This window comes from Pongo pygmaeus, chromosome 13 (genome assembly GCF_028885625.2).
Source record: "Pongo pygmaeus isolate AG05252 chromosome 13, NHGRI_mPonPyg2-v2.0_pri, whole genome shotgun sequence".
Lineage (NCBI taxonomy): Eukaryota > Metazoa > Chordata > Mammalia > Primates > Hominidae > Pongo > Pongo pygmaeus.
This window is the reverse complement of record NC_072386.2, coordinates 65,865,648-65,880,089: the sequence shown is the minus strand read 5'-3', so window position 1 is coordinate 65,880,089 and position 14,442 is coordinate 65,865,648. Positions and strand designations below refer to the sequence as shown.

At 42.2% G+C, this 14,442-nt stretch overlaps 1 protein-coding gene across 2 annotated transcripts in view; it reads right to left on the bottom strand.

Annotated features, from left to right (window-relative positions):
• PCSK5 (proprotein convertase subtilisin/kexin type 5) overlaps positions 1-14,442 on the bottom strand; it is a 468,314-nt gene that overhangs the window by 125,465 nt on the left and 328,407 nt on the right. For both annotated transcript variants that reach the window (XM_054502928.2, XM_054502929.2), the window contains exon 21: positions 5,123-5,225. In XM_054502928.2, coding sequence (XP_054358903.1) covers positions 5,123-5,225 — 103 coding nt within the window. The remainder of the gene's footprint in view (positions 1-5,122; positions 5,226-14,442) is intronic.

Below are 14,442 nucleotides of genomic sequence, written 5' to 3'. Positions count from 1 at the left end.
TGGCATCTCTTACAGCTCCCTTAGAATAACAGTTATTGTATCAATTGTGAGGTTCACTGAGCACATAGCATACGCAAGCTTCCGTGGGCATAATGCTGCCATCCAGGCCTGGGACATCTGAGTGGGCCTGCGAAGGAAGGGAAGGATGTCTTTTTCTCTCTACTACTCCTCTCCACTTATGATGGACACCACACGAAAGGTCAGGTGTAGGCCTCAAGCAACTTGTTCCTGTATTGGCACTGGCTTGTTTAAACTTCACTGTTTCCAGAGCTAGAAACAACCCTGAACTGGGGGGTGGGCCATTTCAATCCCAGGTTTGGAAGAAGGTTGGGTGGGGCAAGGCATCCTGAATAGTATGTCACTTGCAGTCTTCCATCTCATTCATTCCCACACCCTGAAAGTCTGTGTCATTTGCATCTGTTTGGAGGCAGAATGGGATTCAAGCCAACAACCTAAGACAGAAGTCCACCTCTTTCTTGGATTCCCAGGCCTTCATGTTCTGTTAACCATCCACAGCACCATTGAATGAACAATCCTTTTGGTCCACTGCAGAGTATGAGTCCCAGTCCTAAACAGACACTCACACACATCTGGCTGTCCATGTCAAAACAGATCCCCTGCACCATAGCATAGAATGAGATGCCTGTGCTCCCAGCCCAGATTTTTAGTGGATGGCACTAATGCCAAAGGGGAATATCCCAGCCCCACCCTGGCACCAGTTACTGAGCTAGAAGACTTTTCAAGGAATAGTCTGGATGTGGCTAGTTTAAAATGAACAAACAAACAAACAAAAAAAACCCAAAATCTTTCTGTAAGAAAAACTGTGGAAGAGCTTTCTGAGGATTTTAAGCAAGGAAGCTATTCAATGTTCTGCTGAAAAGGAGAATGGAGCAAGTTTATTCTGGGGGTTTATTTTCTTGCTAAAATCAATTGAGAAAGGGATGTGAAGTACATCATCATTTTATCTCTTATAGCAGTGGTCCCCAGCCTTTTTGGCACTAGGCACTGTCATTTGATTTGGCTGTATCCCCACCCAAAATCTCATCTTGAATTATAGTTCTCATGATCTCGAGTCGTGGGAGGGACCCAGTGGGATGTAACTGAATCATGGGGGCGGTTATCCTCATGCTGTTCTCGTGATAGTGAGTGAGCTCTCACGAGAGCTCATGGTTTTATAAAGGGATTTTCCCCCTTTGCTCAGCACTTCTCCTTCCTACCACCCTGTGAAGAAGGAGCCTTTCTTCCCCTTCGCCTTCTGCCATGATTGTAAGATTCCTGAGGCCTTCCCAGTCATGCAGAACTATGAGTCAACTAAACCTCTTTTCGTTATGAATTACCCAGTCTCAAGTATTTCTTCATAGCAGCATGAGAACAATCTAGTACAGACCAGTTTCATGGAAGGCAATTTTTCTCCAAATGGGGGGCAGAGGATGGTTTTGGGATGATTCAAGTGCATTACATTTATTGTGCACTTCATTTCTATTATTATTACATTGTGATATATAATGAAATAATTATGCAACTAACCGTAATGCAGAATCAGTGGGAGCCCTGAGCTTGTTTTCCTGGTCTCATCTGGGGATGACGGGAGGCAGTGACAGATCATCAGGCATTAGATTCTCATAATGAGCATGCAACCTAGATTCCTCACATGGGCAGTGCACAATATGGTTCACATTCCTATGAGAATCTAATGCTGCTGCTGATGTGACAGGAGGTGGAGCTCAGGCAGTAATGTGAGCAACGGGGAGTGGCTATAAATAAAGACGAGGCTTCACTTGCTCACTTGCTGCTCACCTGCTGCTGTGCAGCCCAGCTCCTAATAGGCCATGAACCAATATCAGTTCATGGCCTGGAGTATGCGGACCCTTGTCCAAGATGAGATGACAGATTGGTTTGGGGGGAAATCATTTGTCTTGGGAGAAGTAATCTCCCATTAATGGGAACCACTAAAAACCACTCAGAAATAGGAGAGGAAGCAGATATAGAACGCTTCCATGTTTACGTAGGAAAGGGGCTGTCTTTTTGACTTGATTTTAGGAACATACCAATCACATAATTATGTTTTAAACCATTCCCTCCATGTCCACCCTAACAAAAGCATAGGTGAGATCTCCAGTTTTTGTAAGAGAATGATTATTTCTAAAGATAGAAAGATAGGGAAGACAGTTATGCTTAAGTGAAGGCACTGAATTATGTCACCACGACCCACCCCACATTCTCCAACCTCCCCCCAAAATATTGCTAAGAAACTTGAAGAAAAATCCCATTTCAAATGGCCACAGTTTTCAACAGACACCAACAAATTTTCCCTAGTGGAAGAGAATAGATATTTTGCTCTATAAAAGTAGAAAATGGAGCTGATAAAAATTTTCCTTAAAGCCAACTCAAGGCATCTCTGGGACCACCAGTCATACAATTCATGGATTCCTGAGATGCCCAGGCAAGCTCATCTCTGCAGGGGAAGAGCTTCTCTCCCCAACTCATGCCAGCTCTTGACCTTTTCATAGGAAGTGAACCATTCCAGACGGAACAGGGCTGAAAGAAAGGGAGAATGCAGTGGAACCAAGTGCTAAACAGCTGGGCAGAGATGATCTTAACACTGGCGCTGAGTATTCCAGAAGGCCCCCGGATGTGTGTGTGACATGAACTGTAATGAAAGAGATGGCATGTCAGGGTTAGCTGGTCCTCTTTGCTGATTGTTGACTTGGCCTAATTAAAGCCATTAAAACGGCACTTAGTGTAATTTCTTGGTGCTTTAATATTCTAAAAGAATGAAATCTAGTAAAAAGATTTTTTTCTCTGAATTCATTGAAATAGATCAAATAAAATGTTTGAGCATGGGTCAGAACAGAGGGAACTTTGAAATATTTTTAATTAGTTCACTGACTCTGTAACTCCTTCAGGACTGGGCAGGCAAATTAGGTTGGGCAATGAGGATCCTAGCATCACAGAGCTTTGCATGTTAAATACAGTGGCAAAGAGGGCACTTGCTTTCTCCAGGTTTTTAATTGTCTTTAAGAAGCTAAACCCAATGGTTTATAAAATTGTAAAGGAAGGGTGGTAGCTGCCTTATTAAACAAATGTTAAAATATACCCCTAGTTCAAAAGACATCCAAACATGCTTTGGAATTTGATTGTTGGTATGGTGGGGAGTTGGAGAAAAAACAGAACCTCATTTTGAGAATGCTATCTGTATCTTAGAGTAAGTCCTGATGCTTCTTTAAAGCAAATTCAATATTTAGAGGCATAGTTATTTTATTTTATTTTTTAATTTTTAAACGAGATTTTTTTTATTTTTTATTTTTTTATTATTATACTTTAAGTTTTAGGGTACATGTGCACAATGTGCAGGTTAGTTACATATGTATACATGTGCCATGCTGGTGGGTTGCACCCATTAACTCGTCATTTAGCATTAGGTATATCTCCTAATGCTATCCCTCCCCCCTCCCCCCACCCCACAACAGTCCCCAGAGTGTGATGTTCCCCTTCCTGTGTCCATGTGTTCTCATTGTTCAATTCCCACCTATGAGTGAGAACAGATGCACAGTTATTTTAAAGAGACTTTTAAAGAGACACTTGGAAAAATATGCTCATGGTTAGCATTAAAAATTGTTAAAACTGTTCCTTTGTGTCTTCTACGGTCCTTTCTCCTTCCTTCTTTCCTCTTTTCCTTCTTTTGTTCATTCTTTCCTTTCTTCCTTCCTCTTTCTGAGGGAGCTATTTGGAGAGCCAAACCTATGATATTGATTACATACTTCATCAAGTTCAATAAAGCGCATTTATTGAATTATGTGTTGATCACTGTGGGGAATAAAGGAAGAAACACACCACAGCACCCACTTGCAAGAATGTTATAGTCCTGCAGAAGCAGGACAAAATGACCATTATGCAAAGCAGAGGGCATGTCCATCCCAGAGATGCGAAGTGCCTGCCACTGGAGCAGCCTCATCTCCCTTGCCTGCGAGAGACCTGCTTCCTTTGCATTGGGCAGGGCAGTGATTAGGCCACTCACTGAAACACTCAGCAGCCAAAAAACATTCAGTGCTAGGCTCAGAGGAGCATTGACTGAAAATACAACAGGCCTCCAGCTTTCTTTATTAGAAATTCCCAGTGTATTAGCAAACATGCTCATTCCATTTGCATACTTGCTATTCCCTCATTAACTCAGTTAGCAAACATTACTGAGTGCCTGCTATTATCCCCGAACTGTGGTAGGTACTAGAGATCAAAAATGAGTATCTCAAGTGGCTTACAGTCTAATGAAGAGATAGCTTTGTAAATGAAAACCTTCAAAGGCTACAGCTGCTCTTATGGAAGCTTATAGAGAGCAAAGGGACATAAAAATGGTTAATTTTTATGGGAAGAGATTATTTTTACTGGGAAGAGGTCAGAAATGCCTTTAAAAACAGTTCACCCCTTGTAATCCCAGCACTTTGGGAGGCCGAGGCAGGCAGATCACCTGAGGTCAGGAGGTCAAGACCACTCAGGAATAGGAGAGGAAGCAGACATAGAACCCACCATGGCCAACATGGTGAAACCCTGTCTCTACTAAATAACACAAAAGTTAGCCAGGCTTGGTGTTGGGCGCCTATAATCCCAGCTTCTAGGAAGGCTGAGGCAGGAGAATTGCTTGAACCCAGGAGGCGGAGGTTGCCATGAGCAGAGATTGCACCACTGCACTCCAACTTGGGTGACAGAGCAAGACTCTGTCTCAAAAAAAAAAAAAAAAAAAAAAAGAACAGTTCACTTTTTAACTGACTCTAGAAATAAGTGGATATTTGACCAGCAGACGGAAATGATGATTGAAGGATGGCTGTGCAGAAAAGGATGAGATTTCAGGCATCAAAAGTGGCATCAAAGGCACCCTAGTCATTGATGAAGAAATCTGTTCCATGTCCAGGGAACTGGTCCTTGTGGTGGGGACTGGGCATCATGGGGAGAGGATACGACAGAGCTAGGCTGTGCCCAGACCAAGGAGAATATCTGTGGAGTGGGGAAGAGTTTGCTTCTTTTTCACTGCAGGCCCATGGGGTGCCGCTAAGGTGGTGAGCACCTCCTCTCTCCACCCTGCAATCCATGAGCTCACACCACCAGGAGATCCTGAGAAGCCACTTACCTTGTCATGGGGCAGGTAGTGCAGTCTTCCTGGGTTGGTCCCTGGCACTTGGCACATGAGGCCTCACAGGTCTGGCAGTGGCCATGCTCATCAACATATTCTCCTGGGGAACAAAATCTAGTTGTTTATTTCATTTCTACATGGCAAGGCTGCCTGGGCTGTCAGTCTGAAAGCAGCCAGATCTCTGTGGCTGCCTGAAAGCAATGCAGACAACACAGAGAGGAGAGGCCCTGAATGGCTTCAGCTGCTAGTCCCAAATCCTGACCTTATCATAACAACTGCTCCTTTCCCGGGGGCCACAGAAGTTGGAACCTCAAAAAGTTATGAGGCAATGACATATTTCTGAATCTAGTCAACATGTGTTACAGATTTTATAAGTAGGGAAGGCCAAGCAGGGCTTCCCACCAGACCCCTTTACTGAACTCTTACTGACTTTTCCATTAAAAGCTGAGGTCTCCTGGTCCACAGAGGGCCCTATAGTCTTGGTTCAAGTGAAGCAACGAGCAGGACCCACCTAGATCTTGTCTTACCACCCCATGGGGTAGAGGTGCAGGAATCATGGTTACTAGTCAAGAATGGGTGCTGAGTCTTGGCTGACATTGGGTGATTGTAAGCTACATCTCACTCTGAAAGAGTAATAGTGAAGAAATAGCCAGGGAATTCTTCCTTTAATTGGAAACTTTATCTTTCCCAAGGAAAAACACATATGGGGCCCTGCAACAGAAGCAAATCCAGCCTCATAAGGTTCTTGGAAACATTTTAAGAAATTACTCCCACAGCAAAGGTGGCAGAGGGAGGCCAATCTCATGGAAAGTAAATCTCATGGATTGAAAGATGGGCCTCTACTCACTGAATCCAACCCTCATTGCTCTCATCCTAACCTGCTATTGTCTTTAAAAAAATTGACAGGCTTCTTTGGTCAGATCCACAGAGCCACTTTTTCTGGTTTAGAGACTGGTCATGCTCAGAAAATATGGTTTCAGATTTTGGCAGAGACATAACCTCCACTGGACCTCAACCCCCTCCAACTCTGACAGCCCCCATAAGCCATGTCTGAACACTGTCAATCTGAGATCCAGCTGGTGGGGTGAGATAGCAGGACCCGCCCAGGGTTTAATCAAGTTGTCTTACTGCAACTCCAAGATTCACTGCCTGATTTAGCATAGTTGCATTGAAAAGAACCCTGGAAAACCTAGACTTGACTGGTGAGGAAATGAGGGAAATTCATCCCTTTTTCTTTCCCCCATCGCTTTACTGGACTGTTACAGCTAGCATGTAAGTAAATCTTATATATGTAAATTTTGCACTTGCAAGCACTAAACCCCAAAGACAAATGTGAAGAGACAACTAGAGTTTGCCTTTATGTAGCAGAAAAAGCCTTTCATGTAGGGTTATTCTATTCATTTTGTTAACTGAAGGGAAAAGTGCATGTTCAGAGTGATGCAAACATCTAATCACAGCACACCCTGCACACCCTGGGCTCTGTTCCTCTATATCTCCTCATTGTTACCAAGGTACAGTTTGGACTGGGAAACTTATATACAACTTTTAGAATGGGAATGGGACTGTGATTCTTACTTCAGGACTGACTAGGAAACTTCCCAGGAGACCTAGGCCCAAAAGAGTGCATAACCAGCAGGGGCAAAGGCATACCAACAGGTATGCAGGTTGTTCACTGCACAAGGTGCCTACCTACCCGAATGGTCCAGTGGAGGCTGACATCCAGCCCATTTGCTTCACCATGCCAGGCACTCTGGTGTAGGCTGCCCCTGCCTCTGTAGAGGGACACCTTTTATTAACTCATTCAAATGTGTTGACTGGACTGGTTACATTCTTGGTAACCAGTAGTCCTGAGACAGAAAAAAGCTGTGACCTCCATCTAGCAGGAGTGGTGATTTCAAGCTGAGACTGTGTCACTGACTACAGGCATCATCATAGTTATGCAGCCTCCTTTTTATTTATTCAGGCTCCTCCACTTCACCTCTTGTTTATGGCTTCCACTATTGTTGTAGGAGGCACAATCAATTGAGCAGGGTGATTATCAGTCCAGGTACCAACAAAATTAAGAGCAGAGGACCCAGGGCAGACTCAGTGGGAAGAAGCAGACCTTGCCTACAGGGGCCAGTGCAAACGATTTGTGTTTACAGTTAGATGATATCTGTGTATCTTTCAAAAAAATGTGCTGAGTGGAACAAGAATGGAGGAGGTTCATAGAAGCTGAAAACCCCACAAAAATCATATTCTAGAGAAATGTGGACTCAGAGAGCACAGCTTATCCATTCATTCATTTTATGGATATATTTTTTAACACTACACACATGCCAGCTACTAAGGGAGATGTAGAGACATACAAATTAAAAAGACCCTACTCGTGGGTTCTCAAAGATTTTATGAGAATGATTTATAAAGAGATAGTTATAAAGCAATTACTAGCTAAGGGACTTCTACTTCCTCAGACAGGCCAGATTAAAAACCAGAACAGAAGAGCAAGGGTGTACACAGGACTCTGCTAGACCCAGAGGCAAAGACAATTACTTTGCCTTGACATCAGTGCCTATAGGAATGGACAGAACTCCTTACATTCATCTATCCTCATTTCCATGATATATCAGACCCAATGCTAGGATAGGATTTTAAACTAAAACACCTTGCTCTGCTAAATCAAATGCTGCTTAGAAGGTTCTCAGAGTTATATCATGTCTGCGCCCAAAGTCTTTATCATACAGATGAGGCATCATTAGGTTAGTCGAGGGTTATTAAGATATAACTGTGAAAATTTTAAATTTTCTTCTGTATCTCTTGTTTGCCTTCTCATCGGCTTTCATAAACCAGTAGGTGGCTTTAATACCCTGGCTTTGCACGTCTTCAATCTACTCAACTATAATGGCCTCTGTTGGCACTCACAATGTGCTGCCTTAGATATAATGACCACAAAAGATTACCCCATCTCCAAGATTTTAAATACATCCTCCAGACACACCTTTTGATGCCACACTATAAATCTACATCATCCCAGGTGACTCCCTGTCACTGTGCGATTATCCCTTCATTCATCTCTTCCAATCTCTGGCTTGCATCCCCCACTTGGGGTAGGCCAAGCCATCCCAAAGCCCAAGTTCCACCCATTCTTCTGCAAAAGGAGACATCACCTCCTCATTTGCAATAAGATGTCTGAGTTCCCTTGGCTTTTTTTTTTCTCGATGTCAAAAGTCATCTCTGTCTTCTCGTTGGCTTTTTACTTATCTTCTGTCTCCAAGAAAGGTCTGCCACTCTTTCTGGCTATTGTCAGTTCCCCATCTACTGTTATAATCTTCTTTCCTCAGAATATTTCTCTGCCAGTTCCTCTATGTTTAATCTCTTCCTCACATCTCCCATCCTTGTCTGATCTACAAAAGTTTTCTGCTAATTTAAACCTTCCCAAGCCCTTTCCCTCCCTGATAAGGGACTCGTAAAACTTGTTTTTTCCTCCTACTATTTGGAAACAAAATGGTGAAAACTTCATGACCTTGAAGCTTATGTAAGAGAGTCAGTGTAAGACAGCTAAACTGTGCCTGTCTCTCAAGTCTGCATGCCTCTTCACGTTAGACAGCTGATAAGAATAGAGGAGGCTTCTCCCATTCTCACATTTATGTAGATGTTTAATTAGTTACATAAACAACTGCCCCCAGCTCTTACAGGCACAAGTTTTCACTGCATGTTTGGAACTGAAGAAACCAGATTCCAAGGACACAGAGAAGTTGCTTTTTTGTTGTTGTTTTTGGAGCAGCAAATTCTTGTCATCTGTCTTCATTGCACAATGAAGCTGAATGTTTATGACAGGCATGATATACAAAATTCTTACACAAAGTCAACTTTTAACAGAGCCTTCAGGAGCCAGTATTTTGTTTTCCACCTCATCCTACAAGCTCTTCATTCTGGCATCTTCATCCATTGTTATGATTTCCAGATCATCTTTCTCCTGTGATCAAAAAATGTTCCATTCCCCCTTTAGTTTCTTTCTCATCCAATGCTATAATGGTTCAAAGGACACTGAGGAAGTGTAGTCACTTGGAGAGGAATGCTACGTCAAAAGTTGAAGACACAGCTTAAAAATTAATACTTATAAATTTTAAAAAGTTACAAGTGGCTTGCTGTGCTTATTCCATCTCTTGATAGCACTGTAGAATACTATCAACAAGTCCAGATTCTAAGCAAGCGTTATAAAGTCTTCCAGAATAACTGAACATGTATCATAGCATCCAAAGTTACAAAATACGATTGAAGTATAATCCTTTTTTAGGTTTACATGGCCAGAAGAGCCTCATTTCTCCTGAACAAATGCTACGCTTTCTTTTATACCTCATATTTCTTTATTGATTACAGCTAAATTTATTGTAGAATTCTAGCAAATAAATATGTACACTGAATAAATTAATCGATACATAAATATGATATTTTGCGATGTGAGTTTAAAAACTTTTTAGCAAGATGATTAGTAAGAGAGGATGGGAGGAATTTGATGAGAATTCAGCTGCTTGGTTTTTGATCTGGTTATTTCAGTGAGTAACCTTGGGGTATGAAATTATCTGTAGACTTCCCTGTGAGGCCTATTTATGTGCCTCGTCACTCAGATGCCAGAAATCATAGAGTATGAGTGATTCTACCATCACAAGTGTTAATCAAATAATACTATTTCTTTGCAAGAATGCCAATATATAGTTTCCAACTTAAGATACCATTTTGTGAAGATAATTTTTATTAAAAACATCTATATGTTTTTTTCGCCAGCTATAATAAATACTCAGCAACACTTTCAGCTACTTATGTGCTAATGGAATCAGTTGGTTTTCAAAGCCTTGTTAAGCATAAAGTTTTATAGCAAGGCTCAAACTATGAGGCCATCAACTGAGACTGCAACATCTTTAAGTCAACACAATCATTTGGCCTTAAAAAGAAAGGAAATTCCGACAAACTCTACAACATGGATGAACCTTGAAGACACTATGCTAAATGAAATAAGCCAGTCACAAAAGCACGAATATTGTATTATTTCACTTATATGAGGTACCTGGAGTAGTAAAAGTGATACAGACAAGGTAGAATTGTAGTTTCCAGGGCCTAAGGGTAGGGGGAAGAAAGGGTTATTTAATGGGTACAGAGTTTCAGTGGAAGAAGATGATGAAGGTCTGGAGATGGATGGTGGTAATGGTTGCAGAGCAATGTGAATGTACTTAATGCCACAGAAGTACACACTAAAAATAGTTAAAATGGTAAATATATATTATGAATATTTTCCCATAATTAAAAAAAAAAGTCTACACAAAGAGTTTGTGTCTTAGCAGGCCAATACTCCATTTTAGCCAAAAAAAAAAAATCAGTATTGCCTGTCTTTTGGGGATGGGTCCAAAGGGTATCAACCAATCCACCGTCTTGGGAAGCCAGTCTGTTGAAGTGAGGCTTGGGAGACCTCCTGTGATAATGGAAATAAATTGATATATGAATAAAACTTGGGATAAGGGAGACATCTGGCAGATGGAAAACTCTGTCTTCTTCCTTTCCTCAAGGATGCACTAAAGACAGAATGAACATTAGGCAGCTAGAAAGAGGGTTCTACATCCCTACTCTGAAGGTGTCTGGAGGAAACCTCTTCTCTATCCCATCATCTCAAGGACAACTTGCCCTTGTCCTTCCTGCATATTCTGTTTTTGATTGACAAGACTTATCCTTCCTGGTCCCATTGCTTTTTCATTCTCAGGCAGGCACTGGCATTGATCTGTGGGGTTTGTGCAGATGCTCTGAAATGCTACTCTGGCAACCTCATGGGTTGGCACTCCTGCATAAAGATGGATCGTAAATTGTGGATCCAACACACACACACAAATATTTAGTTTCCTTCAGCCTACACGTTGTTCAAAGGGCAGAATTAAGAGTTGATCTTTCTAGTTTCCACCATCGTTTGGCCCTTGACCACAGTCAGGCAGTTAAAAAAGTGTATCCAAAGTGAAGTCTTGTCTGACGCACCTGAATGTAGTGGTGATGTAGCAATCATACAAGCTCCTATTCATGGACGCCTACTGTATTACAAGTGCTGTTCTATGTAATATTTAGTCCAGACAAAAACCTCTTTTATAAACAAGAAACTGAGGCTCAGGGAGATTAAAAAATCTTGCATAAGTTCATTCAACTAGGTAAGTGGCAGAGCTGGGCTGTGACCCAGGTGTATCTGAGACTGAGCCCATGCTCTTTGTATGATATTTGCTGGTATGAATTCATTTCCCCCTTTAGTGTTCCAAGTAGCTTTGCTATTTGTAAAAAGAAAGAACTGAGTACATGCCTCATCTCAACTACTTGATGAGGTAAGGGCATCAAAAAGGAATTTACTGTGAAACAAACTTTGAGCAGACATGTTTCACAAAGCAGATTTACTCAATGATTGATTATACCCTCCAAATTTATTTTCTCTGTTAAAATGGTCACCATTCTTTAAAAGGCAATTCCATGTATCAAGTAAACAGATTTTACAAGCAGTTTGTTGTGCCCGTTAGGCAGTAAGTTCCTAAGAGGAACTCAGAAATATTTTTTTGAATGAATTAACTTGGTTGAGGGTCTGGACAGGGAGTTTCTATGTTGTTTAATTCTATTCAAAACAAACTGGCTTCTCAGAAATAGCTTACAACCACAATTATGGTAACAGCTCTCTGTGGTGGTGGGGAAGACTGGGGGGATTTTGATCAAAGGATACAACATTTCAGTTAGGAGGAATAAGTTCGAGAGATTTATGGTACAACATGGTGACTAGAGTTGATAACAATGTATCATGTACTCGAAAAATCATTAAGAGTAGATTTTAAGTGTTCTCATCATGCACAAAAAATAAGTATGTGAGGTAATGCATATATTAACTTAATTTAGCCATTCCATAATGTATACATATTTCAAAACATTTTGCTGTACACCATAAATGCACACAACTTTTATGTGTCAATTTTTTTTTTAAGTTTCTAAACAGCTGGTTGCAAGACCAGACCCAAAGTGTGGGGTTTGGGGGTGGGGTGGAGGTAAAAGTCCTGAGTGTGATTTTTTTTTTTTTGAGACAGAGTCTTGCTCGGTCGCCCAGGCTGGAGTGCAGTGACGCATTTTCAGCTCACTGCAACCTCTGCCGCCCATATTCAAGCCATTCTCCTTCCTCAGCCTCCCGAGTAGCTGGGACTGCAGGCGCCCACCACCACGCCCAGCTGATTTTTGTATTTTTAGTAGAGACAGGGTTTCACCATGTTGGCCAGGCTGGTTTTGAACTCCTGACCTCAGGTGATCCGCCCACCTCAGCCTCCCAAAGTGCTGGTATTACAGGTGTGAGCCACCATGTCCAGCCCTGAGAGTGATTATTGTCTGCAATTAAACAAAATAAATTTACAAAGCTTCTCATTGAATCTGTGGATGAGGAAAATCATGAAAAACATTGTTGGTGGATGGGAATCCATTTATTGCTCATGTTAGGTGTGAAATATTTCTTGACAGTCTCTTTATTTAGTGGGCTGTCTTTTGCTATTCCTGTGAGCCTAGAATTTCTACAGGTTTGCTAGTGCACTCAGTCTCTCTATTCATCAGTTGTGATTTTATCCCCAACTGTCTCCTCTATTTGTGGCTGCAGAGGGCCCACCCTAGTGGTGAGAACAGTACAGTATCTGATGCATTCACGGTGAGGCGATATCTAAGTTTTAATACATGTTGACAGAAATAAGTGAGCATAATTTGACAGAATAACTTATTTATCTTTCAGAAAGCAGCGCTGACAACCTGATGCAAGTCACCCTTGGGAGACACTGAGAAAGTGAATGACTTGAAAGGGCTGAGGGCCGGGAGAAAGGGGGCCTCTCTCCGCATGAGATGCAAGCCCACAGCAGGAGAGGGGACCCCGCTGCTGAGAGTGCTTCCCATGAGTGAGCACGACGCTGCCAGGCCTTAAGGGATGTGCCATTTCCTTTCTCTTTGGAGCGATGAAGATGGCAGGTGAAATTTTCAGGAGCGTGGCCCACAGAGCCTTCATGAGGTTCTGAACTACATACAGGTGCTAGTGCCCTGAGAGTTAAAGCCCCAAGTCCTTTCCACAGAGCTTAATACCACCCAAATGTTCCTTGTTACGGCTTTTAAGTCCTGAAACACCGACACATGGATGAGACTTGTTATCATCCTCTTTCATTTCTTTAGCAACCCAGTGAACCTCCCTCATGGCTTTTATAACTTGCTCTTAAACCCCTTGAAAATACCGCTGCAGTGTGGCTTTCTCTGCTCCATTGCCCTATGGGAAGGAACATCCTCAAATTACCCTCTTTCTCTTTCTCTGTGTCAACACATAGAAAGTACTGGCTCATCATTCCTCTCCCACACTCCTTTCCTATTTCTTTATGCCCTGACTTCAAGTGCTCAAACATTTCAGCCAAATCTCTAATTAAGAGAAAAGAGAAGCCCCTGGAAAGAGGAGTAGCTGCATACCAAGGCCTGGGGCTCTAGCTGCATGATAGCTGGTCGCAGCTTTGTAACTAACAGTTTAGTCTTTCACCGGTTCTCATTAACACTGTCTAAGAGATCCGCAGGTTTGCCCAGTGACAGGTCTGTATGGAATGCGGCACCCAGGATGCCTCTGTCCCTTGGTGACTGAAGAAGCATTTGATTAGTTGGGCTGCCCAATGATTTATTGGGAGTGACCAAATTGTGCTTTCAAAAAGACGAAGCGTGGAAATAAAGGAATCAAGGTTTGCTCTGTGCCTACTGCGGGTCAGCATCGTAAGAAGCACTACATTGGGTAAGGACACACATTTTGGAGTCATCCCGTCCTGGGTTACATTTTTGGATCCCTTCCTTCTCCAGCTGTGTGAAATTAATCAAATCACATATTTCCCGGACATTCCTCTTCTGTAAATGTGGATAATACTCTCTCTTTCTCTCATAGGACGTGGTGGGGGTCAAATGAGAAAACAGACCTACAGCACCAGAAGAATGGATGACAGAGGTTAGTTATGATTGTTTGTGTTATCTCGTTAAATATTAGATCATAATGTAGGGTAGTTAGGGGTCTCAGCTCCATTTGATCAAACAAGGAATTTAAGCACCAGAATGTTAACCCTGTGTGAACATCATCTAAACCCTGGTCAGACTGGATCCCAAATTGTGCTTTTTCTCCTGCCCCTGAGGAATGTATTGGTTGCATATGTGGGTGGCAATGAGGCAGCTAAAATTAATGACCCTCCGGACCAAGCACAATGACCTCGCAAAGCAATTGGGCTTCAGATGCAACCTACACACGTTCTTTTTTTATTATTAGCATCCCCTGGAGACAGCCT